This window comes from Mobula birostris, chromosome X, assembly GCF_030028105.1.
Source record: "Mobula birostris isolate sMobBir1 chromosome X, sMobBir1.hap1, whole genome shotgun sequence".
Classification (NCBI taxonomy): domain Eukaryota; kingdom Metazoa; phylum Chordata; class Chondrichthyes; order Myliobatiformes; family Myliobatidae; genus Mobula; species Mobula birostris.
In genome coordinates this window covers 57,591,269-57,619,022 of record NC_092402.1, presented here as the reverse complement: position 1 = coordinate 57,619,022, position 27,754 = coordinate 57,591,269, and the positions used below count along the sequence as shown (strand labels likewise).

Below are 27,754 nucleotides of genomic sequence, written 5' to 3'. Positions count from 1 at the left end.
TTCTTAGCGCTGTACACAGGACAAGGTATGATAGCTTTGACACTTGAAACTAAAACAAATAAACCCCAAGTTGCAATTCCATAAGGTGATGTACGTCCTTTATAATCATTGAACTGTTTAGCCTCCTTGGAATTACAGTATCAATAAAATGGGACGTGGATTAAATGCCCACTCTCCTCCTCTGGGAAGAAGATACCACTATTTTTTTTTCTTTGGAAACTATAGGTAGTTTAAGAGGAACAACATATGGTGATCTGAATCTTTTGTTCTCATGTCAGCACTAATGCCAGGGTCTATCTACACTTCCCCATGCAAGTCCCTGTTTCCAGCAACAACCGGGGTCTCCATTGACAGCAGCATCTTCTGCCCTGCTACCCAGACTACTCTTGTGCTGCACCAGTGTACTCTTATGGAATCTAACAGGACAATGTGAACTTCCTCAGGCTAGGAAGTCTGCCCACTGAGCACAGAAGACCCAGTAAAATGAAATGGAAACACTATTTACTGGCAGAAAGGATTCTATTTAAGTTAGCTCAAATGCCTTGGTTGTTTTTAAAATGTGAAAGCAAATAGATGAATTCTTTTCAACAAGCTTCAGTATTTTTGAATGTTTGTGATCTTCAAAAGGCCTTCACAAACTTTCAATAATATCGGCAGCTGGTTCACCTGGGGTGGGGATTAGAATTAGTTTCTAAGTGAAGACAAAAATTGATTTGCAGAACAAAATGAAAAATTAGGGTAAAAACACCAAAAAGAAACCCCTATACGTTAGGGGAACGCAAAATGGCAGAAATTCAGAACAGACAGACTCACAACAACCTTTTCTATGAGGGCAACTGACAACCCCCAAAATGATGAATGACTGATTTTCAAAGAATGCTGGACCATATCATTCTCATATTTTAGACCTAGTGACAATGAAGGATCAGTGACATATTTCCGTCTCAGGATGGTGTGCAACTTGGAAGAGGAATCTGCAGGCTGGGAGGTGCTGTTGGAGTTAGCCTGGGCATTAAATTGTAGTGCTATTTGTAGAAGTTACACATTGCCTCCAGTGTACACTGGTGGATGATTAAATGAATGTATAGGGAGTATTACTTTGTCCTCGAAGATGTGAAGCTTCTTGGCATCATGTATACTGAACTATTAGTGTTAGAAATGGAAATGTGTTGGGGTTTTGGGAGGCAAGTCACTCACTACAAGGTAACCCAGTCTTGTAGCTACAGTTTTTATGTAGTTAACCAGTTGATTTCTAGTCAATGGTGAACTCCAGATGTCTTTGATGAGGAGGTTCAGTGATGGCAATGTCAAAGGAATCTGGTTAGACTCTCTTGGTGTAATAATTCCCCAGCAATGTGTCAGGACCCACAGCCTTTGTTGCACCCAGTGTTTTCAGCCATCACATGAGTGAATTGTATTAGCTGATGACTGGCTTTTTCTTTTGCTTCCTTATCTATAGGTCTAGAATTTCTAGGTCTGGTATGTGCAGAATGCAGATCAAAGAAGAATGTACTGTATACTAGTACTGTATACTAGTCATTAAATCAAATAGAATGGATCAATTTGTGTTGGCTTTGCTTGGTGATTCCAATGGGAAACTGCTGTTCAGCCATTCAAACAGGAGTCAAAAACAGACAGATTCAAGGATAGAATCCAGTGGTGTGTTTTAGATTTGCTACAATTACCGTGGATTATACTGGGGAATTTTCACTTGGATCAGATGGTGAAGGATCTGCCTGATTGATTTCAATGGAAATTTCAGGACTGTGGATGACGAGGCAAAGAAGAAAGGTCTAATTTATTCTGTTTTAGCTTAATTTTATTTTGCTTTAAAAACATTTTCAATTATTTACTTCAATCTTAATAGTTTTTTTAAATGCCCAAATATCAGAGACAATTTAAAATATATTCAAATCCTTGGCAGTTTTGATAGAAGGCAGCTTTAATGGCTGTCAAAGTTTACTTTCATCTCCCATCAGGAAGGTCTCAAAGCTCTCTGCTTCTTTTTGGATTCCAGACCTAACCAGTTCCCCTCTACCACCACTCTGCTTCGTCTAGTGGAATTAGCCCTTACTCTTAATAATTTCTCCTTTGGCTCCTCCCACTTCCTGCAAACTAAAGGTGTAGCTATGGGCACCCGTATGGGTCTCAGCTATATCTGCCTTTTTGTTGGCTTTGCGGAACAATCTATGTTCCAAACCTATTCTGGTATCTGTCCCCCACTTTTCCTTCGCTACATCGATGACTGCATTGGCGCTGCTTCCTGCACGTATGCTGAGCTCGTTGACTTTATTAACTTTGCTTCCAACCTTCACCCTGCCCTCAAGTTTACCTGGTCCATTTCCGACACCTCCCTCCCTTTTCTAGATCTTTCTGTCTCTGGAGACAGCTTATCTATTGATGTCTACTATAAGCCTACTGACTCTCACAGCTATCTGGACTATTCCTCTTCTCACCCTGTCTCTTGCAAAAATGCCATCCCCTTCTCGCAATTCCTCTGTCTCCGCCACATCTGCTCTCAGGATGAGGCTTTTCATTCCAGGATGAAGGAGATGTCCTCCTTTTTTAAAGAAAGGGGCTTCCCTTTCTCTACCATCAACTCTGCTCTCAAACGCATCTCCCCCATTTCACGCACATCTGCTCTCACTCCATCCTCCTGCCACCCTACTAGGAATAGGGTTCCCCTTGTCCTCACCTACCACCCCACCAGCCTCCGGGTCCAACATATAATTCTCCATAACTTCCGCCACCTCCAACGGGATCCCACCACTAAGCACATCTTTCCCTCCCCCCCCCGCTTTCCACAGGGATCACTCCCTACGCGACTCACTTGTCCATTCGTCCCCCCCATCCCTCCCCATCGATCTCCCTCCCGGCACTTATCCTTGTAAGCGGAACAAATGCTACACATGCCCTTACACTTCCTCCCTTACCACCATTCAGGGCCCCAAACAGTCCTTCCAGGTGAGGCGACACTTCACCTGTGAGTTGGCTGGGGTGATATAATGCGTCCGGTGCTCCCGATGCGGCATTCTATATATTGGCGAGACCCGACGCAGACTGGGAGACCGTTTCGCTGAACACCTATGCTCTGTGCGCCAGAGAAAGCAGGATCTCCTGGTGGCCACACATTTTAATTCTACGTCCCATTCCCATTCTGATATCCATGGCCTCCTCTACTGTAGAGATGAAGCCACACTCAAGTTGGAGGAACAACACCTTATATTCTGTCTGGGTAGCCTCCAACCTGATGGCATGAACATTGACTTCTCAAACTTCCCCTAATGCCCCACCTCCCTCTCGTACCCCATCCGTTATTTATTTATATACACACATTCTTTCTCTCACTCTCCTTTTTCTCCCTCTGTCCCTCTCACTATACTCCTTGCCCATCCTCTGGGTTTTTCCCCCTTCCCCCTTTTCTTTCTCCCTAGGCCTCCTGTCCTATGATCCTCTCATATCCCTTTTGCCAATCACCTGTCCAGCTCTTGGCTCCATCCCTCCCCCTCCTGTCTTCTCCTATCATTTTGGATCTCCCCCTCTCCCTCTCACTTTCAAATCTCTTACTAACTCTTCCTTCTGTTAGTCCTGACAAAGGGTCTCGGCCCGAAATGTCGACTGTACCTCTTCCTAGAGATGCTGCCTGACCTGCTGCGTTCACCAGCAACTTTTATGTGTGTTATCTGAGCTATTAAATTGGGACCTCTGCACTTTGTCACCTGCGGCCTAGTTCTAATCCAGGTCAGAAGAGGTTTATAAAATGAGCTCTTCACAATTGGCTCAAGACAGTATGAGTGTGAAATCCAGAAAGACCTGTCCCGAGATCTGAAAAGCTCCAATGAGTCAAATCACAAAACACATTCTTTATGGCTCCCCTCCACATAGTTCACATTACATTTGACTAGATGATTTTCTCAGCAAGGAACAGGTATTTGCTGATCCAAATTATTCTAACAATTTCCAAATTTTGATTCAATAGCCCACTTAATATAGTTTCTTATGCCTCTGGCCAAGTGGTTAAGGCATTGGACTAGCGATCTGAAGGTTGTGAGTTCGAGCCCCAGCCGAGGCGGTATGTTGTGTCCTTGAGCAAGGTACTTAATCACACAGTGCTCTGTGGCGACACTGGTGCCAAGCTGTATGGGTCCTAATGCCCTTCCCTTGGACAACATCAGTGTCGTTGAGAGGGGAGACTTGCAGCATGGGCAACTGTCGGTCTTCCATACAACCTTGCCCAGGTCTACGCCCTGAAGAGTGAAGACTTTCCAGGCGCAGATCCATGGTCTCGCAAGACTAACGGATGCCTTTACTTTTACCTGTGCCTCTGGCAATGAGCAAATGAAATACTTGATAACAACTGGTTAGGTGCTTCATTTTTAAGTGCAATTGCATTTTCCCTGAAGGATGAAACATTATGGTCTCATCTCATTGTTAGTTCTTGGCCAAGGGTACAATTGTGGTTTGGAAATGTATGTGGAATGAGGACTTGAAACTGAAATTGAAAGGAAGACAAACTACAAAATCAAAAATGACTAAAATTTAGAATTGCCTTACCGGGATCCAACTGTGCCCTCCACAGATTCCTGGCTCTCAGACTCACTTGGCGTTCCCAGCGATTTGTTCGATGGGGAAATAGGAGAATGGACTAAATAATTGAACAAACAGGTGTCTCCAGTTACTGTCCGCAGCGGCTGCACTATTAACGATGTTTATTAATTAAATTAAATAAAATGTGAATTGTTAGGTAAAAACATTATGGAGAAAGTAAACAGAAAACGGAATGAAAACAAAAAGCACACAGAGAAGGAAGAAAATAACATTTATTAAAAGACTGTTCAAAGAAGAATCTACATTTGTATTAGTAAGCTCAAGACAGCCTCAATAGTGTAATGCATGATAAACTTGCACAAAACAATTTAGTTAAAGAGGTGAAGGCCAAAGTATATTGCCTGTATATATAAACTGTAGGGGTCAACTATCGGGTCTGAGAAAGTTATTTAGCCCACCTGACAGATAATCATGGGATTAGTTTTATTGAAATGATAGTTTGCAATTATAATATATCCTACTATAATTATTTGTCCTCTTTGATTACTTTGATTTATCCTCAAATTACTCCAGAACTGAAGCAAGGTCTGTGTAAAGCTGCCTATCTGGGAAATGTCAGAGACACCAAAAGGTAAAAGGTAACATTGTTTGGGGAAGAAAGCTTAAAATATTTATAGAACTACCTGAGCATAAATTTTACCAAAATAATTGTTAGTCCCTTTCAAAAGTGTCCCCAAACATCACTCACTGCCTCTCCACTGGATTTCTGGACCACATTCCCTGTTTTGGAAGTTCCTTTCCAACCTACATTTTCTCTCCGACACAGTCACATATAGGCCAAAGTTAATCTCTCAGAGAACAGTTTTAGTTGTGATCTTTCAAAACTTCCTTCTTTCTGGAAAGGTCCTAGCAGAAAGAGAAAATTCAAATGTAATGCCACTGTTCAAGAAAGGACAAAGACAGAAAGCATTAAACTGTAGCAGACTGGCAAGCAATGCAGGGAAGGTTCAATAGTTTGTGATGAAGCAGTTATTTTAGGAAGAAAGAGACAGTAAACTGGAGCTAAACACTCTGGAGTTTCAAAGAATGAGAAATTATAATAGTTGTCAAGAGGAACTTTGTTTCTAGTGATCTAGAACTCAGGGTCATTTTCTTAGGGTTACCGATTTAATACCAAGTTGAGGAGAAATTTCTTTGGACAGAAGGTTGCGAATCTTTGGGAAAACTCTACCTCAAAGAGGTGTGGAAGCTGAATCACCATGTTCAAAGCTGAAATAGATTGTTTATTGGATTACAGGAAAATGAAGGGTTGTGGTGATCAGGCAGGAGTAGAGTCAAGTTCAACAATCAGAGCAGCCATGATCTTATTGAAGGGCTTGGGGGCAGGACAACATGACCTACTCTTGGGCTGCTTTTCTTTGTACTGAATCTCACCTCCAGAAAATTCAGCAAGTGAATCTATTGACTGAAAGCAAGCAGACAATACTCCAACTGAGATTTCACTAAAGCTCCATAGAGTCCCATCATCCTATTTCAGTACTTTACAATAAAAGGCCAACACTGTCTTACTTGCTCACTGTACCCAAATGTTCACGTTCTGAAAATCAGAATCCCTTTGTACACTAATGGTTACTATTTACTCATTGTTTAAAAAGTATTTCTATCTCTAATCATTTGACTAAAATATATATCTTTTTGCATGATGTGAAAAGCCTCACACTTGGTCACCTTATCAATCCAATCAATGCCCAGTGAAGTAATGAACACCTAGAAATTAGATACAATAGTCCATAAAAGTGACTTAAACCCATAGTAAATCACACTGGTGATTATTTCTAGGTGCAAATGCATCCTTGGGAAACTGGCCTAGGCAGTTCAGCTTAGCCTGGCATCTTCCTGGTGTCAGTCATGCACCTAAAGTCACCTGCTGCAGGTTTCCTCCCTTTTCTTTTGGGTACAACCTACAATCTTTGTTAAATGTTCACAAAACAAAAACAAGAAACATATCACTCTGAGATCATCAATGAGACATGAATTAAAGGGTCTTCATTATGAATCTATGCCTTACACACACTTGCCAGCCTCAGTTTAGCATGCTCAGGATACTGGAAACCTCATCACAGGTTACTCCATCATTGACTTCTGACTCTTTACATTAAGCATATACAGCTAACTCTACCTCAATGATCATCCTCATACCCCACAGAGGCATGAGGCTAATTGCAACACTGAACTCACTCAGGGCAGCGTATTGCATTGGCAGTGGTAGTGACGTACACACAAACAGATAATTTCCATCTCTTCTGCCTTTTCCCTCACTTTCATAGCAGTCTTTTATGCAGCTGTTTTGTGACTACCATTGGCAAGCTCTTATGAGGTTTAACACCTTTTCCAGTATCAGCGTGGCAATAAATGAAAAAGTTGCAATCTTTTATTCAGCTCCATTTAGGGTCTACAGAGGTCCTGTTTTAGTAGATAATTCTGGATGTAAACCACCATAGTGTTGCTGTTTATTAATGGATTTTTGGTTAATGTTATGATATTTTGCAGAGGGATCTCTGTGCACATTAGCGCTCTATGCAGCAGTTTAGCGCACCAAAAGAACAAGACTAAATCTAATCTAGGGACTCAAACACGAGGAAATCTGCAGATGCTGGAATTTCAAGCAACACACATAAAAGTTGCTGGTGAACGCAGCAGGCCAGGCAGTATGTCTAGGAAGAGGTACAGTCGATTTTTCGGGCCGAGACCCTTCGTCAGGACTAACGAAGTTTGTTGAGATACATTGAGATGCTGCCTGGCCTGCTGCATTCATCAGCAACTTTTATGTGTGTTGCTAATCTAGGGACTCTTGGCTACAGTCGCACTTCCATCTGCCACTGCAAAGCAGGTGACTACATTGTCCATGGCCTGCATAGATTCTGTTTAAGACTATCCACTGTCTTCAGTGGAAGATCAATGCATAGGAGGTCAGTGCTGAGGTCTTTGCTTCTGCGTTGTATATACCCCTCTCTTCTTTCCACAGCACAGATGATGTCTGCTATTTTCCAGAAGAGGCAGTGTGATTTTAAACACGTTTTGCAGTAACTTTGCCAAGTCACTGTGAATGGGGAGACTGGTCTTGCTCATGTAATTTTCCACCCTGGAAAAGATGTCGGAAATTAGCAGATGACAGGTGGAGTAATGTGGGCTAGCACTAGTTGGCAACAATCTCTACCAACTAAACATGTCTATGATCTTTGTGTGACAGCTGCAGTACCAGCATGGCCACTGTTGTAGTTCAGGGTGTTACTGCTATGTTCTGGCAAGTTCAGCTGATAAGGTGAAAGACCTATCTGAGATGCTTGCAAGGCTCAGCCATAAGCTGCTTTTCTCCAAAAAAAATGTTTCTTTTTCCTCAGAAGCTGATTGCGAGCGTTCCACTTGGTACCTTGGCATCACTGCTTAGCAAAATGCATTACATTAGCCAAAGTGCATAACCTCATATTTGCTCCACACCTACCATTACCTTGACCGATCACTTAACCAGTTTACTATATCTTGGTTTGCAATCTCTTTGCATAGGTTATTTTTGCTCCTAGTTTTATATCATCAGAATATTTCCAACATTAGATCACTAATTCTGTTACTAGCTGAGGGGACCCTATTTTTAATAATCTGCCAACTTTAAAATAATTTCTTTATTCCTATGCTCCTTTTAATCAATCTATACCAAGATCTTACTTCCCCTCACTCTCCACAACCCCCATGACCTTGTGGACCTGGATTTTATTAACAACCTTTTGTTTGTACCTTTATTAAATACCTTTAAATGTCCAAGTATACTAGTTTCCCTTTCAGTTCCGTAAGAGTTACATCCACAAAAGGTCCTTTATAAATTTTTCAAGCACTGTTTTCCCTTCATCTGTAACATTTCTAAGATGGAAGATTTAGATATGTTCTTGCCAATGAGAAATAGCTCAGCTGCGAGAGTTTGGTGATTACTCTTCTGCACAGACATAGAAACATAGAAGACCTACAGCATAATACAGGCCCTTCAGCCCACAAAGCTGTGCCAAACATGTCCTTACCTTAGAAATTACCTGGGGTTACCCATAGCCTTCTATTTTTCTAAGCTCCATGTACCTATCCAGGAGTCTCTTAAAAGGTCCTATTGTATCCGCCTTCACCACCGTCGCCGGCAGCCCATTCCACGCACTCACCTCTCTCTGCGTAAAAAAACTTACCCCTGATATCTCCTCTGTACCTACTTCCAAGCACGTTAAACCTGTGCCCTCTCATGCTAGCCATTTCAGCCCTGGGAAAAAGCCTCTGACTATCCACACGATCAATGCCTCTCATCATCTTATACACCTCTATCAGGTTACCTCATCCTCCGTCGCTCCAAGGAGGAAAGGCTGAGTTCACTCAACCTATTCTCATAAGACATGCTCCCCAATCCAGGCAACATCCTTGTAAATCTTCTCTGCACCCTTTCTGTGGTTTTCACATCCTTCCTGTAGTGAGGCAACCAGAAATGAGCACAGTACTCCAAGTGGGGTCTGACTGGGGTCCTATATAGCTGCAACATTATTTCTCAGCTCCTGATGCTCCATATGCCTTCTTAACCACAGAGTCAACCTGCGCAGCAGCTTTGAGTGTCCTATGGACTCGGACCCCAAGATCCCTCTGATCCTCCACACTACCAAGAGTCTTACCATTAATACTATATTCTGCCATCATATTTGACCTACCAAAATGAACCACCTCACACTTATCTGGGTTGAACTCCATCTGCCACTTCTCAGCCCAGTTTTGCATCCTATTGATGTCCCACTGTAATTTCTGACAGCCCGCCACACTATCCACAACACCCGCAAACTTTGTGTCATCAGCAAATTTACTAACCCATCCCTCCACTTCCTCATCCAGGTCATTTATAAAAATTACGAAGAGTAGGAGTCCAAGAACAGATCCCTGAGGCACACCACAGGTCACCGACCGACTCCTTGTAACTTGATGTCTAGAGAACACTCTCCAATAGATTTTGAATGTTAAATGCTAGTCAAACTGAGTAAATAAGAGAGTACAAAGGGAGGAAGCATTTTACTCACTTGCAAATTAATAAAAGACCTCTCAGACATGGATGGGTGTAGTATGGAATTGTGTTCTTACTGTTTTGATTGGTGGTTTAACAACTTTGCACACCAGAACTGCTGAATTGGGGCTATGAGCTAGGAGAAAAGCAGAGAAGTCCATACTCCCAAACAGCTTTCCCTGAATTTGCCCTCACTATTACAATGGTATTCATTGATATTTTGTGAGCAGGTGTATGAAAGAATATGGAAGGAAGACAAGAGTTAAGGTACAGATTAGCAACGATCTAATTGAAATAGAGTACAGACTCAATGGAGCTGAATTTTTTTTGAGGGGGGCATCTCTTTTAATTCACATTCTATGGTAGGGCAGATATTATCCCAGTTGATTAACTTTACTGGCCAGAACATAATGAAAACTTCTTTTAGCACTACGTGATCTTTCAAATTTAGCTGGCGTGGCAGACAAGGCCTAAATTAAGACATACAAAAAAGGACTTACATCTATTTATCGTATCTTAAATATTCGACATAAGTATGATAACACTATCCTGTATAGTACAAGTACGCTGTCTGTAAAAATCTAACAAATTGCTGGCTGATTTAATGTTATATGACACAAGACAATAGCACAGAAGACCAAAAGGCACAAAACTGTGTTCCATAGCTAGAGAATGCTATTGGGTTAAGATACATTTTAACATTTGATAAGAATGAAAAATGTTTAAGCAGCATCTAACTTTTAACTGAAAGACTGAAGAAAAACTTGAGGCAGGCATTGTGTTGAAAGATTTCAGCTGAAGTTGGTTTGTCTACGGTTCTGACCATCTCTAAGCTTTTAAGTCATACTTTAAAAGAGCAATTGCAAATGGAAGAAACTATAGATGCTAGGAATCTGAACTAAAAACAGAAATTTATGAAAATCCTTAGAAGAGTATTCAAACTGAAATGCTACCTCTTTCTCTTTCCACAGATTCTCCCTGACCTGCTGAGTGTTTCCAGTATTTTCTATATTTAGTTAAGATTGTTAAGACCATTTTTGATAGTCTCCAAATTAACAAAATGCAACAGAAAAAGTATTGATTGGAACTCAAAATTAAGACACTTTTCTGTCATTTGCACATGTGATCTGTACACAATTCACAAACACCCTAATTATGTTTTACTATGGAGTCTGTGAATTGTGTAATTCATATTCAAGAGGTCAATTTAAAGAACAGAAAGAACTGAAATGGAAGAAAAAAAAGGTTAATTTGGTTGATTAAAACAACAATATACAATAGCAACATTCACTTGAAAAATCACTTGTTCTAAACTATTTGCAACAATAAATAACGTATGACCCAGTTTTGGGCATTTCATTGACTCACCCATGGAGGGCTCTGTAGTTATGCCAATACTTTGAAGTAGTGCTTCAGTCTCTTTACGTTTTCTCTCCAGGTCCAACTCAACCTGTGAAGCAGAAGAGGTCTCTTTCTTGAAATCACCCTGAAAGAATTTTGTTAAGATTCACTGGATGAGGCTCTCACAACATCTGTGCAAGGCTTTTACAGTATATCAAAGAAACATCACACTATCAAAAATTATCTTAAAACAAGATGCTCTTGTAAAACATTTAAATTCATGCCAGCCTGATCCAATACCAAAACATTTTGGACTTCATATATACCATTTAATATTTCCAAATTCGTTGTCCTCCCCATCATCTGGGAAGACAGCACCTAATTATTAACCAACGTGTTTCACATGCTTCTGTTTCTCCCTATGTTTATTATCACTCTTCTATCTCCCTTTAAAGTTGAGGGGAGTTTATACCTTGCAAATCACATTTCATAACGCAGACCTTGATTGACTTAAATTTATTCACCAGATTAAACTGATGCAACAGTTCCCATCCCTAATCACTGAGATGGTGCAGAACTCCTTCTAGTGCACATACTCTCACAGAACATAGCCAGGGAAGGAGTTCTAAGACATAGACGCAGGAATAACGTGTGCTTTGGAAAGGAACCAGCAGCAGATGCACCTGTCAAACAACAGGTGTATGGGGACACCATATATTCCTGACTCCATATAATGGATTTCCACACTTATTTCGACCCAATTTATTGCATGCTATGCCATTAAAGAAATTCACACAGATGATGGGTGTAGAGGTGTGTACTATCCTTCCTTAAAGAATGGAAACGTCATTCAAAATCGTTTTTCATTTTGGAGTTAGTTATTCTTATTGAATTGAAGGAACATATTTAGGTAAGTAACTTTTATCTTTTTCTTTTGGAAGGCGGGCTGAAGCCCCCCTCCTCCTTCCCACCCCGCCTCCATTCCCCGATCCATAATTATTCTTTTCACTGCATATTTGTGCTTCTCATTCAATTCAGTATTAGCATTCAATTTCATTAGTTGTTTGTATGATCACTTGCTCTGCTGATTTCAATTATTTGCCAAATCTTTGGCTACATCTTTTGTATCGTTCTCCCCATTGTAGTGTTGCTCCTAAATTTAACAAACTAGCTAACTGAGCTCTTATTCTACTTCTACTCCAGACAGAGACTAAGAACTGCAGCACCAGTGGTGAGGACCACAAAGGTATGGTCAAGGGAGATAGAGGAGCACTTACAGGACTGCCTTGAATTGGTACACTGGATGTTAGTCAGGGATTCATCTTCAGATCTGAATGAATATGCCACAGTTGTCACAGACTTTATTCAGACCTATGTGAATGAGTGTGTGCCTTTGAGAAAATATACAACAGGTATACCACTTTGGATACAGTTGAGGGATGACCTAGTAGAGGAAAGCTACAGCAGCCAGGTCTCTGGCATTGAGTTGGGCTCTGAAGCTCAGTAGGAAAGGGGTGGGGAAGGAGAACAGGTAAGCTGTCATGATAGGAAATTCATTGGTTAGGGAAACAGAAAGGAGGTTCTATGTACGAGAACAAGATTCCTGACAGTATGTCGTCTCCCAGGTGCCAGGGTCAGAGTCATCTCGGATCAAGTCCACAGCACTTTTAAGTGGGATGATAAGCAGCCAGAGGTTGTCGGTACTAATGGCATGGGTAGGAGGGGGTGATGAGATCCTGCAAAGTAAGTTCAGGGATTTAGGAGCTAAGTTAAAGGACAGAACCTCCAGGGTATTGATCTCAGAACTGCTACACATGTCATGTGCTAGTGAGGCCTCAAATAAGAAGATTAAACAGTTTAACATGTGACTAAGGAGATGGTGCAGGAGAGAGGACATTAGATTTTTGGATCATTAGGCTCTCTTCCAGGGAAGGTGGGACCTGTACAGAAGGAGCAGTTTGCACCTGAGCTGGAGGGGAACTAATATCCTAGTGGGAAGGTTTGCTAGTGCTGCACAGCGGGGGTGGGGGGGGGGGTTAAGCTAGAATTGTAGGGAGATGGGAAGTAGAGCGCCAGAACAAAGAATGGAGTGGTTATGGAGAAAGCTGTTGTTAAGTTGACATACAAACTCAGGAACCGAAAGGTTGAGCATTGTGGGACTAATGTTCTGAGCTGTGTATACTTCAATGTAAGAAGTATTGTAGGAAAGGCGGATGAGCTTAGGGCATGGATCAGCATGTGGAATTATGACATTGTAGCCATTAGAGAAACTTGGTTGCAGGAGGGACAGGACTGGAAGCTCAATATTCTGAGGGTCCATTGTTTTAGATGTGGTAGAGCAGGAGGGATTAAAGGAGGAGGGGTGGTGTTACTAGTTAGGGAAAATATAACGGCTGTACTCAATCAGGACAGACAGGAGAGCTCAACTAGTGAGGTTTTATGGGAACTGAGGAATAAGAAAGGTATGACCATGTTAATGTGATTACATTATAGACCACCCAGCAGTCTGCAGGACTTAGAGGAGAAAATTTATAGAGAGAATGCAGACTGTTGGAAGGAACATAAGGTTGTGATAATAGATAATTTAAACTTTCCACATATTGATTGGGACTCTCATACTGGATGGTAAAGAGTTTGTCAAATGTGTTCAGGAAAGTTTCCTTAATCAATACATTGAAGTCTTAACTAGAGAAAATGCAATACTAAATCTCCTTTTGGGGAACGAGATAGGGCAGGTGACAGAAGTTTTTGTGTAGGGGACAATTTGCATCTAGTGATCATAATGCCATTAGTTTCAAGATAATTATGGAAAGGATAGATCTGGTCCTCAGGTTAAGATTCTAAATTGGAGAAAGGACAATTCTGATGGTATCAGAAAGGATCTGGCAAGTATGAATTGGGACAAATTGTTTTCTGACAAAGGTGCAACTGGTAGGTGGGAGGCCTACAAAAGTGAAATTATGGAGTACAGGGTTTGTATGTTCCTGTTAGAATAAAAGGCAAAGATAGCAGGTTTAGGGAACCTTGGTTTACAAGAGATATTGAGGCCCTAATTAAGAAAAAGAAGCAGGTACATAGCAGGTATAGATAGACAGGAACAAATAAGATACTTGAGGAGCATAAGAAATGCAAAAGAACACTTCAGAAAGAAATCAAGAGAGCTGAAAGAAGGCATGAGATTTCTCTAGCAAACAAGATGAAGGAGAATCCTAAGGGCTTCTACAGCTATATTAAGAGCAAAAGGTACAAAATTGGTCCTCTGGAAGATCAGACTGGTAATCTATGCATGGAGCCAAAAGAGATGGGGGAGGTCTTAAATTGATTTTTTTGCATCTGTATTTACTCAGGAGACAGACACGGAGTCTATAGATGTGAGGCAAAGCAGCAGCACGGTCATGGACCCTATACAGATCGCAGAGGAGGAGGTATTTGCTGTCTTGAGGCAAATTAGAGTGGATAAATCCCCAGGCCTGACAAGGTGTTCCCTTGGACCCTTGGGAGGCTAGTACAGAAATTGTAGGGGCCTTAGCAGAGATATTTAAAACTTCCCAGGTGAAGTACCAGAGAATTGGAGGATAGCTAATGTTGTTTTGCTAAAAAGGAAAAGACTGGTAAAGACAAATGTAGGTCCCCTACAGACAGAAACAGGTGAATTGATTATGGGGAGCAAGGACATGGCAGACCAATTGAATAATTACTTTGGTTCTGTCTTCACTAAGGAGGACATAAATAATCTTCCAGAAATAGTAGGGGACAGAGGGTCCAGTGAGATGGAGGAACTGAGCGAAATACATGTTAGTAGGGAAGTGGTGTTAGGTAAATTGAAGGGATTGAAGGCAGATAAATCCCCAGGGCCAGATGGTCTGCATCCTAGAGTGCTTAAGGAAGTAGCCCAAGAAATAGTGGATGCATTAGTGATAATTTTTCAAAACTCGTTAGATTCTGGACTAGTTCCTGAGGATTGGAGGGTGGCTAATGTAACCCCACTTTTTAAAAAAGGAGGGAGAGAGAAACCGGGGAATTATAGACCGGTTAGCCTAACGTCGGTGGTGGGGAAATTGCTGGAGTCAGTTATCAAAGATGTGATAACAGCACATTTGGAAAGTGGTGAAATGATCGGACAAAGTCAGCATGGATTTGTGAAAGGAAAATCATGTCTGACGAATCTCATAGAATTTTTCGAGAATGTAACTAGTAGAGTGGATAGGGGAGAATCAGTGGATGTGGTATATTTGGATTTTCAAAAGGCTTTTGACAAGGTCCCACACAGGAGATTACTGTGCAAACTTAAAGTACAGGGTACTGGGGGTAAGGTATTGATGTGGATGGAGAATTGGTTAGCAGACAGGAAGCAAAGAGTGGGAATAAACGGGACCTTTTCAGAATGGCAGGCGGTGACTAGTGGGGTACCGCAAGGCTCAGTACTGGGACCCCAGTTGTTTACAATATATATTAATGACTTGGATGAGGGAACTAAATGCAGCATCTCCAAGTTTGTGGATGACACGAAGCTGGGTGGCAGTGTTAGCTGTGAGGAGGATGCTAAGAGGATGCAGAGTGACTTGGATAGGTTGGGTGAGTGGGCAAATTCATGGTAGATGCAATTTAATGTGGATAAATGTGAAGTTATCCACTTTGGTGGCAAAAATAGGAAAACAGATTATTATCTGAATGGTGGACGATTAGGAAAAGGGGAGGTGCAACGAGACCTGGGTGTCATTATACACCAGTCATTGAAAGTGGGCATGCAGGTACAGCAGGCGGTGAAAAAGACGAATGGTATGCTGACATTTATAGCGAGAGGATTCGAGTACAGGAGCAGGGAGGTACTACTGCAGTTGTACAAGGCCTTGGTGAGAACACACCTGGAGTATTGTGTGCAGTTTTGGTCCCCGAATCTGAGGAAAGACATCCTTGCCATAGAGGGAGTACAAAGAAGGTTCACCAGATTGATTCCTGGGATGGCAGGACTTTCATATGAAGAAAGACTGGATGAACTGGGCTTGTACTCGTTGGAATTTAGAAGATTGAGGGGGGATCTGATTGAAACGTATAAGATCCTAAAGGGATTGGACAGGCTAGATGCAGGAAGATTGCTCCCGATGTTGGGGAAGTCCAGAACAAGGGGTCACAGTTTGAGGATAAAGGGGAAGCCTTTTAGGACCGAGATTAGGAAAAACTTCTTCACACAGAGAGTGGTGAATCTGTGGAATTCTCTGCCACAGGAAACAGTTGAGGCCAGTTCATTGGCTATATTTAAGAGGGAGTTAGATATGGCCCTTGTGGCTAAAGGGATCAGGGGGTATGGAGAGAAGGCAGGTACAGGGTCCTGAGTTGGATGATCAGCCATGATCATAATAAATGGCGATGCCGGCTCGAAGGGCCGAATAGCCTACTCCTGCACCTATTTTCTATGTTTCTATGTTTCTATGTTTAAGAAAGACTCTAAGAATAAGCCGGGAAATTATAGGCTGGTGAGACTGACATCAATAGTGGGAAAGTTATTGGAAGGTACTCTAAGGATCTAGATGCAGTATATAAATATTTTCATAGTCAGGGACTGCTTAGGGATAGTCAACATGGTTTTGTGTGTGGTAGGTCATGCCAAACCAATCTTACAGAGCTTTTCGAGAAAGCTACCAGGACAGTTGATGAAGGCAAGGCAGTGGATGTTGTCTACATGGACTTCAGCAAGGACTTTGACAAGGTCCTGCCTGGGAGGTTGGTCAAAAAGGTTGAGTTGCTAGGCATTCGAGATGAGGTAGGATATTGGATTGGACATTGGCTTTGCAGGAGAAGCCAGAGAGTGGTAGTAGAAGATTGCCTCTCTGACTGGAGGTCTGTGACTAGTGGAGTGCCAGAGAGATCAGTGCTGGGTCTGTTGTTGTTTGTCATCTATATCAATGAACTGGATGATAACGTGGTAAACTGGATCAGAAAATTTGTGGATGATACTAAATTGGGGGGTAGTAGACAGCAAGGAAGACAGTCAAAGCTTACAGTGGGATCTGGACCAGCAGGAAAAATGGCAGATAGAACTTAATGCAGAGAAGTGTGAGGTGTTGCCCTTTGAGGGGACCAAACAGAGCAGGGCTTACAGAGTGAGTGGGAGGGCACTGAGAAGTGCGGCAGACAGAGAGATCAGGGAATACAAATCCATAACTCCTTGAAACTAGTGACACAGGTAGAAAGGAATGTAAAGAAAACTTGCAGCACATTGGCCTTCATAAATCAATGTATTGAATACAAGAGTTGAAACTGTATAAGACATTGGTAAGGCCTAATTTGGAGTATTGTGTGCAGTTTTGGTCACCTACCTACAGGAAAGTTGTCAATAAGATTGAAAGAGTACAGAGAAAATTTACAAGGATATTGCCGGGACTTGAGGACCTGAGTTAGGACTTTATTCCCTAGAACATAGAAGATTGAGTGGAAATTTGATAGAGATACACAAAATTATGAGGGGTATAGATAGGGTAAATGCAAACAGGCTTTTTCCATTAAGGTTTGGTGAGACTAGAACTAGAGGTCATGGGTTAAGGCTGAAAGGTGAAATGTCTGAAGGGAACTTAAGAGGGTGGTGGGAGTGTGGAACAAGCTGCCAGTGCAAGTGGTGGATACGGGTTTGATTTCAACATTTAAGATAAAATTGGATAGGTATATGGGTGCTAGGTGTATGAAGGGCTATGGTCCGGATGGAGGTTGAAGGCACTAGGCAGATTAATGGTTCGACACACATTAGATGGGTTGAAGGGCCTGTTTCTGTGCTGTAGTGCTCTATGACTATAAAATACTGGACATATACAAACCAGAAGTTGTGAATGAACCAGGAGATTCTCAGTCTGCTGAGAGGTAGATCTGGTCATCCAGAGCTCTACAAGAAATCCAGGTACAATCTAAAGAAGGCTATCTTAAGCAATTCCAAGTGAAGTTAGAGATGGAATCAGATGCACATCAGCTACAGCAGGGTTTACATTCCATTACTTCCTTCAAGGCAAAATTCAAAAATCCAAAGTTCAAAATACATTTATTAACAAAATATGTATGCTATATACAATCTTGGATTCATCTCTTTACAGACACCCACAAAACAAAGAAATCCAATAAAACCCATTAAAAAAGACCGTCGGAGAAAAACAAATCATGCTAACAATAAAAGTAAGCAAATAACATTCAAAACTGAAAGTGAATCCACAACCATGAAGCCAGTCACAGCTGGTCCAGGAGCCTGTTAGTTGCAGGCCACAGTCTCAGTTCAGTGCAGAGACAAGTAAACCTTGCGAGCAATGACTAGACACTGGCCCGTCTCTCTCCTCCAGAGCTGACACCCTGCCCTTTTCAATCTGGCCTGGCACTTAAATTAACCAAACAGCAGGTCATTCCTTGCTCTCAGACCCAAGACCTGCTGCCTCAATTCGGCCTGTAACCGTCCTGCACCTTTGAGACTTCAGTTCATAACACAAAAATGCCAGGTCGTACAGGTGGTTCAAAAGCTCAATTCTAAAAGGGAAGTTACAACTTAATAAAAGCTGTGATGTTTCATTCCCCAATGAGCTGAATACCTTTTATATATCCTTTGAAAGGGTGAATAAAACTATACCTGTGTGAATCCCCACAGCATCTATTGCAGAGGCCAATGTTTGAACATCTTTCAAGAGGGTGAACCCTTGCAAAGCGTCGAGCCCCGATGGTCTACCTGGCAAGGCTCTGAAACACTGTGACAACCAACTGCCAGGTGTGTTCAAGGACATCTTCAACCCCTCTCTGCTGCAGTCAGAGATTCCCACCTCCTTCAAAAGGGCATTAATCATACCAGTTCCCAAGAAGAGCAAGGTGAGCTTCCTCAATGACTACAGCCTGGTAGCACTCATATCTACTGTGATGAAGTGCTTTGAGACATTGATCATGGCTAGAATTAACTCCAGCCTAAGCAAGGACCTGGACCCACTGCAATTTGCCTATCACCACCACAGGTCTACTAGGGGTGCAACCTCACTGGGTCTCTAGTTGGCCTTGGATCACCTGGACAATAACAATACCTACATCAGGCTGCTATTTATTGATCACAGCTCAGTGTTCAGCACAATGATATCCTCAGTTCTAATCAACAAGCACCAAATCCTGGGCCTCTGTACCTCCCTCTGCAACTGGATCGCTGACTTCCTCATCAGGTGACCACAGTCAGTGTGGATCGGAAATATTCTCCTCCTCACTGACAATCAACACAGGAATACACCAAGGATGCATGCTTAATGACTGCCCTACTCCCTCTACAGTCGTGACTATGTCACTAGGCGCAGCTCAGATGCCATCTAAAAATTCACCAATGACACCACTCTTGGCAGAATCTCCGATGGTGAGAGAAGGCATCACCATCTGAGATTCATTAAAATTGACATCAAAAATTCACAAGGACGTTGCTGGGACTGGAAGACCTGAGTTATAAGGAAAGATTGAATAACTTAGGGCTTTATTCCTTGGAACATGGAAGATTGAGCAGAGATTTGCCAGAGGTATACAAAATTATGGGGGGTATGGGCAGGCTAAATACAAGCAGGCTTTTTCCACTAAGGTTGGGTGGGGCTACAACTAGAAGTCATGGGTTAAGGGTGAAATGTGAGAAGTTTAAGGAGAACATGGGGAGGGAACTTCTTCATTCAGAGAGTCGTAAGAGCGCGGAACAAGTAGTGCAGGTGTTAAAGAGAACTTTGCATAGGTACATGGATAGGAGGGGTATGGAGGGCTGTGGTCTGGCTGCAGGTTGATGGGACTAGGCAGTTTAAATGGTTCAGTATGGACTAGATGGGCCGAATAGCATGTTATTGTACTGTACTTTTTTATGACTCTAAGGCATACAGGAGAGTTGTGTAGCAACAACAACCTTGCACTCAACTACAGTAGACCAAGTAATTGATTGTGGATTTCAGGAAGGGGAAATCGGGACAATTCACAGAATTTCTTATCGAGGGGCCAACAGTGTAAATGATGAGTAGCTTCAAGTTATTGAATGTCAAAATCTTTGAAGATCTACCCTGGGCCAAATATGTTGATTCAATTACGAAGGTAAGCCAGTGGCTATACTTCATTAAGAGGTTGAGGAGATTTAATATGTCACTAAAGACTCTAGCAAACTTCCACAGATACACCGTAGGGAGCATTCTGATTGATTTAATTACCCTCTGGTACAGAGGCACCAATGCACAGGACTGGAAAATGCTATAGAGGGTTGTAAACTCAGCCAGTTCCATCATGGGCACTAGCGCCCTAGCATCAAGGAAATCTTCAAAGGGTGATGCCTCAAGAAGGTGGTATCCATCATTAAGGACCTTCATCATCCAGGGCATTCCTTCCTCTTATTACTACCACAAGGCAAAAGGTACAGGAGCCTGAAGCCACACACTCAATATTTTAGAAACAGCTTCTTCCCCTCCAACAGTATATTTCTGAACGGTCCATGAACACATGAACAATGCCTCGCTATTTTGCTCTCTTTTTGCAGTATTTATATTTTATATGTATTCTTATTACAATCTATAGTACTTTTAATATATTGCATTGGACTGCTGCTGGAAAACACATTTCATGACATACATGTATCTCAAACTTGATTCTGAGAGCTTTTCATCAAATAGTCATATTAAAATATAAAAATGTGACAGCAATTGCACTGAGTCCAACTTTTGCAGGTTTAAGGCTTCAATTGGTATTTGTGTTTTGAAAGATTCTGCCAAGATTCATTTTTTCAGTATTTGCTGCTTTTTTCCAGTTGTCATCTCTATAAAATAACAGCTGCACTTCAGTTTTATATATCCTCCATAATATCTTGTCAAGCAAACAAGACAGAATCTGCTAACCTAGAAAAAAGTACAAGAAAATAATTGCTATATCATAGAATCACATTCCACTGCAGCAAGTTATTGGGCTCATTATCTGTGCCACTTCTATGAAATGCTTATCTAATTAATTCCACTTCCTTACTGATTTGTAAACCTTCCCCTTTGAGTATCTACGGAATACCCTTTGGAAGTAACTACTGAAACTGCTGCCATCACCATTTCATTATCTGACACTGAGACAAAGGGGTCAAGGTACCCCTTTCTGTCCTACATAGTTGCAATAATTAGGTGGACAAGAATAGCTTATGTATTACAATATGAAGCATTCAGACTAGGAAGCAGGTATTCTGACAGTTAAAAAGGATTTCAGAACACAAAATGATTCCAATTTAATAATGTAACCATGGAAGGCTCATCCAGAAATTCATGAGGCATCGGATCCATGGAACCTTAGCAGCATAGATTTGGAATTGGCTCCCTCACAGAAGGCAGAGGGTGGTAGTAGATGGAACATATTCTGCCTGGAGGTCAGAGACTAGTGGTGTTCTGCAGCAGTCTGTTCTGGGACCTCTGCACTTCGTCGCTTTTATGAATGTCTTGGATGAGGTAGTGGAAGGGTGGGTTAATATGTTTCCAGCCCATAGGTTACAATGAAATATAGACAGGATGCAGAGCTAGGCTGAGAATTGGCAGATCGAGTTCAACCCAGAAAAGTATGAAGTGGTTCACTTTGGAAGGTCAAATTTGAAGGCAGAATACAGGGTTAATGACAGGATTCTTAGCAGTGTGGAAAAACAGAGGGATCTTGGGGTCCATATCTATAGATCCCCAAAGTTGCAGTGCAAGTTGATGGGGTGGTTAAGAGTGCATATGGTGTATTGACCTTCATTAGTCAGGAGACTGAGTTTAAGAGCCGCGAGGTAATGATGCAGATCTATAAAACCCTAGTTACACCACACTGGGAGTATTGTCATCAAAGTTGCTGGTGAACTCAGCAGGCCAGGCAGCATCTCTAGGAAGAGGTACAGTCGACATTTTGGGCCGAGACCCTTCATCAGGACTAACTGAAGGAAGAGCTAGTAAGAGATTTGAAAGTGGGAGGGGGAGGGGGAGATCCAAAATGATAGGAGAAGACAGGAGGGGGAGGGATGGAGCCAAGAGCTGGACAGGTGATTGGCAAAAGGGATATGAGAGGATCATGGGACAGGAGGCCCAGGGAGAAGGAAAAGGGGGAGGGGGGAAAAACGCAGAGGATGGGCAAGGGGTATAGTCAGAGGGACTGAGGGAGAAAAAGGAGAGAGAGAGGGAAAAAATGTGTGTATATAAATAAATAACGGATGGGGTACGAGGGGGAGGTGGGGCATGAGTGGAAGTTAGAGAAGTCAATGTTCATGCCATCAGGTTGGAGGCTACCCAGACGGAATATAAGGCGTTGTTCCTCCAACCTGAGTGTGGCTTCATCTTTACAGTAGAGGAGGTCGTGGATAGACATGTCAGAATGGGAATGGGACGTGGAATTAAAATGTGTGGCCACTGGGCTACACATTTTAATTCCACATCCCGTTCCCAGTGGCCACACATTTTAATTCCACATCCCATTCCCATTCTGATATGTCTATCCACGGCCTCCTCTACTGTAAAGATGAAGCCACATTAAGGTTGGAGGAACAACGCCTTATATTCCGTCTGGGTAGCCTCCAACCTGATGGCATGAACATCGACTTCTCTAACTTCTGCTAATGCCCCACCTCCCCCTCGTACCCCATCCGTTATTTATTTATATACACACATTCTTTCTCTCACTCTCCTTTTTCTCCCTCAGTCCCTCTGACTATACCCCTTGCCCATCCTCTGGGTTTTTCCCCCTCCCCCTTTTCCTTCTCCCTGGGCCTCCTGTCCCATGATCCTCTCGTATTCCTTTTGCCAATCACCTGTCCAGCTCTTGGCTCCATCCCTCCCCCTCCTGTCTTCTCCTATCATTTTGGATCTCCCCCTCCCCCTCCCACTTTCAAATCTCTTACTAGCTCTTCCTTCAGTTAGTCCTGAGGAAGGGTCTCGGCTGAAACGTCGACTGTATCTCTTCCTAGAGATGCTGCCTGGCCTGCTGCGTTCACCAGCAACTTTGATGTGTGTTGCTTGAATTTCCAGCATCTGCAGAATTCCTCGTGTCTGGGAGTATTGTGTTCACTTCTGGTCACCTCATTATTGGAAAGATGTAAAAGCTTTAGAGAGGGTGCAGAGGATATTTACCAGGATGCTGCCTGGATTAGAGAACAAAGAGGAAAGGTTGAGTGAGCAAGAACTTTTCTCTTCGGAACAAAAGAGGATGAGTGGTAACTTGATTGAGGCGTTTAAGATTGAAAGTGACATAAGCAGACAGCCAGCGCCTTTTTCCGAGGGTGGCAAGGCTAATACCAGAAGGCATCCTTTTAAGGTAAGTGGAAGAAAGTTAGAGGAGATATCAGAGGTAGTTTTTTTTTAACAGAGATTGGTAAGTGCTTGGAACACTCTATTGAGGGTGGTGATTGAGACTGATATGACAGGGACACTTACGAGATTCTTGGATAGGCAAATGAAAATGGAAGGTTATGGGCTGTGTTGGAGGGAAGGGTTATATTGATCATGGAATAGGTGGGCATAACATCATGGATAGAATGATTGATACTATGCGGCACTATTCTGTGTTCTATATTGACATTACAGAGGCATGAGAGAGGAGGTGGCCAAAATAGCTTGGAAAAGAACACTGGCAGGGATGACAGCAGAGAAGCAATGGCTGGAATTTCTGGAAGCAATTTGGAAGGCACAGCATATATATATATCTCAAAGTGGAAGAAGATTCTAAAGGCAAGATGACACAACTGTGACTAAGAAGAGAAATCAAAACCAACATAAAATCTAAAGAGAGGGCATATAGTAGAGCAAAAATTAATGGGAAGTTAGAGGATTGGGAAGCTTTTAAAAACAAACAGAAGACTACTAAAAAGTCATTAAGAAGGTAAAGAGGGAATATGAAAGTAAGCTAACCAATAATATTAAAGAAGATACCAAAAGTTTCTTCAGCTACATAAGGTGTAAAAGAAGAATGAGGGTTGAACCGCTGGAAGACGATGTTGGAGAGGTAGTAATGGGGGACAACAAGATGGCGGACGAACTGAATAAGTATTTCGCATCAGCCTTCATGGTGGAAGACACTAGCAGTGTGGTGGAACTTCCAGGTGTCAGAGATCATTAAGTTTGTGAAGTTACCATAACTAGAGACAAGGTTCTTGAGAAACTGAAAGATCTGAAGGTAGACAGGTCACCTGGACCAGATGGTGTACACCCCAGAGATCTGAAAGAGGTGGCTTTATGAGATCATGGGGGCATTAGTAATGGTCCACTAGATTCTGGAATGGTTCCGGAAGACTGGAAAATTGCAAATGTCACTCCACTCTCCAAGAAGGGAGAGAGGCAGAAGAAAGGAAACTATAGGCCAGTTAGTCTGACCTCAGTGGTTGGGAAGATGTTGGAGTCGATTATTAAGGATGAGGGCTCAGGGTACTTCAACATATGTAATAAAATAGGCTGTAGTCAGTATGGTTTCCTCAAAAATTTCCTATACCACGTTATATGTCAACGATATATGATTTGGATGATGCAATTGATGGCTTTATTGCAAAGTTTGCAGACAATATTAAGATAGGTGGAGGTCGTTTTGAGGAAGTAGAGGGGCTACAGGACCTATTAGGCAAAGAAATGACAGATGGAATACAGTGTCAGGAAGCATATGGTCATGCACTTTGGTAAAATAATTGACTATTTTCTAAATGGAGAGAAAATACAAAAAACCGAGGTGCAAAAAAAAAAGAGTCCTTGTGCCAGATTCCCTAAATGTTAATTTGCAGGTCGAGTCTGTGGTGAGGAAGGCAAATGCAATGTTAGCATTCATTTCAAGAGGACCAGAATATAAAGGCAAGGATGTAATGTTCAAACTTTATAAAGCACTGGTAAAGCCTCACTTGGAGTATTGTGAGCAGTTTTGGGCCCCTTATCTTAGAAAGGATGTGCTGAAACTGGAGAGGGTTCAAAGGAGGTTCACAAAAATGATTCCAGGATTGAATGGCTTGTCATGTGAAGAGCTTTTGATGGCTCTGGGCCTGTATTCATTAGAATTCAAACGAATGAGGGGTGACCTCATTGAAACCTATTGAATGGTGAACGGCCTTGATAGAGTCAATGTGGAGATGTTTCCTATGGTGGGAGAGTCTAAGATCAGAGGACACAGCCTCAACATAGAGGAGCATCCTCTTAGAACAAAGAAGAGGAAGAATTTCTTTAGCCAGAGAGTGGTAAATCTGTGGAATTCTTTGTCGCAGGTAGCTGTGGAGACTGTCTTTATGTACAGTATATTTAAGGCAGATTCTTGACTGGTCAGGGCATGAAGCAATGCAGGGAGAAGGCAGGAGATTTGGGCTGAGAGGAAAATTAGATCAGCCATGATGATATGTCAGAGCAGACTCGATCAGCCAAATGGCCTAATCCTGCTCCTCTATCTTATGTTCTTATGGACATTGTCACTCTTAGAGATCATAACACAGACTAGAAGAAGCTCCTCCACACCTGATTATGATAATACATTAAGGCATCATTGGCCAGTTCAACTGCATAATTAACCTGAGCTCTTCAAATGGTATTTCAGTTTCTCTGAAATGGCCATCAATATCTGAACTCACATCTTTCTTTTTCTTCTCTCCCTCTTTTCTCTTTTTCTCTTCTCTGATCTGTGCTAGCCGTAGCTTTTTCCGTTCCAGCTCAGCTTTGAGCTCACTCTTGTCTGCCATAGTAAGGTACCTGAAAAAAAAATACCCAGTTGGATAATTAAAAATACTGTTACTCTCATGTTTTAGTCAGTATAGTTATTAGTATTGTAATATTCTTTCTCACTCCTTCCACCTGACTCCTCAACTGTTACCACACTCAACCTGGCTACTTTTGGGCAGCATAAGTATCAAACTAGGGGCAACACCCCTGTCACAGTCGTGTAGAAGTGAAGCAATAGCACTACTGGTTCCAAAAACCCAGGTTAGATCCTGACTTTTGGTGCTGACAGTGTGAAGTTTGTATGTTCATAGTGTGGTCACGTGACTTACCCCGTACATTCTAAAAATATGTTGGTGAGTTAATTGGCTACTCTAAATTACCCCTAGTCTAGGTTAATGACAAAACAATCAAAATAGAGGAGTTGCTTGGGATATGCATGTCAGAATGAAGTGCAGAGGTACAGGGAAATAAGGAGAAAGGAAATGGGATAATCCCACTGGGAACCAGCACAGATCTTAGGAACTGAATAGGTTTTGACTGTGTCACAATATGTACAGGATGGAATCGTTGAAAGTAGATCAGTCACTGATACATCAGAGCCAAACATACATTCATATTAAACCCAGTGAAACTTTATGTTCATGAAAGAGAAAGTAGACAAAAATTCTATTTTTCTATTTTTAGGTAATATTAAACACTGAGTCTCAAAATTGATGTGGCATTTTGGTACTCCTTACAAATGCACTATCCTATGCAAAGAGAGTTGAAAATTTTCCTCTGGTTTGTGGTAAAATAGCCTGATTCACATTGTAATGATTCAATCGCTCTGACCAATAAGGAAGAATATGCAGGGCCTTTTATGACCCTGGTGTAATCCAAAACACTTCACAGCCAATGAAGCACATTTGAACTGCTGTCACTGTTGTAATGCTGGAAACACAGCAGCTAACTTATAATAGCACAAAATCAGTAACAGACAGGGTACTGAAGGCCTGTGTGAGCCAGCTGTCTGGCATTTTGCAGCACCTTTACAATCTGAGTCTGAGTCAGGAAAAGATACCGGTGCTATGGAAGACGACCTGCTTGGTTCCTGTATCCAAGAAGGTGACTCCGTCTGAACTTAATGACTACAAACCAATTGCCCTAACATCTCGTGATGAAAGTGCTGGAGAGGCTGGTCCTGACGTACCTTGTACCACAGGTGAGATCTTCATTGCACACTCTACAGTTTGCCTACCAACCTTATGTGGGAGTGAATGATGCCATCATCTACCTGTGGCAGAGAGCTCACTCCAGCCTGGATGATGCTGGTGGCATTATGAGAATTACATTTTTTGATTTCTCTAGTGCCTTCAACACAATCCGGACACTTCTTCTGAGTGAGAAGCTGCAAAGGATGGTCATAGATAAATCCACTATCTCCTGGATTACTGACTACCTGACAGATAGACCCCAGTTTGTACAGCTGGGTAGTTCTCTGTCTCAGATGGTGGTGAGTGGCACTGGAGTGCCACAAGAAACTGTTCTGTCTCAGTTTCCATCTTGTCACTTGCAGAAGTTCTCTGATGACTCTGCGGTGGTTGGGTGTATCAGAGATGTGCGGGGGTCAGAGTACAGAGGACTGGTGGACAAGTTTGTGGAGTAGTGCAGGAGGAATCACCTGCTCCTGAATGTGGGCAAAACCAGGGAGATGGTGATTGATTTTAGGAGGAAGAGGACTGTGACAAGTCCTGTATACATTCTGGGAGAAGAAGTTGCAGTGGTGGAGGAGTACAAATACTTGGGTGTTCACCTCGACCACTGACCACAGACCACAGATTGGAAAACCAACACCAAGGCTGTTTACGAGAAGGGGATGAACAGACTCTAATTTCGAAGGAAGCTGAAATCCTTCAATGTGTGCAGCAGGATGTTGGAGATCTTTTACCAGTCTGTTGTAGTGAGAGCAGTCTTTTTTGTGGCTTTATGTTAGGGGAGCAGTGCCGGTGCTGGTTACGCAAAGAGACTAAATGAATTCATCAAAAAAGCTAGATCCGTCCTTGGTTACAAACCAGACTCTTTTGAGTTAGTGGTGGAGAGGACCAAATGCAATAACCATATACAACAGTTCATCTCTGTGTGAGAGGACAACACAGATCATAGTACAATA

The 27,754-nt window shown here is 42.2% G+C and overlaps 1 protein-coding gene across 4 annotated transcripts in view; it reads right to left on the bottom strand.

Annotated features, from left to right (window-relative positions):
• LOC140191457 (cytoplasmic dynein 1 intermediate chain 2-like) overlaps positions 1 to 27,754 on the bottom strand; it is an 89,481-nt gene that overhangs the window by 47,545 nt on the left and 14,182 nt on the right. For 3 of the 4 annotated variants that reach the window (XM_072248888.1, XM_072248891.1, XM_072248889.1), the window contains 3 exons: positions 25,518 to 25,635; positions 10,994 to 11,111; positions 4,555 to 4,645 (listed from right to left, as the gene is read on the bottom strand). In XM_072248888.1, the coding sequence (XP_072104989.1) occupies positions 4,555 to 4,645; positions 10,994 to 11,111; positions 25,518 to 25,625 (317 nt within the window). In that variant the 5' untranslated portion in view covers positions 25,626 to 25,635. The remainder of the gene's footprint in view (positions 1 to 4,554; positions 4,646 to 10,993; positions 11,112 to 25,517; positions 25,636 to 27,754) is intronic. The other variant, XM_072248890.1, reaches the window with a different exon arrangement.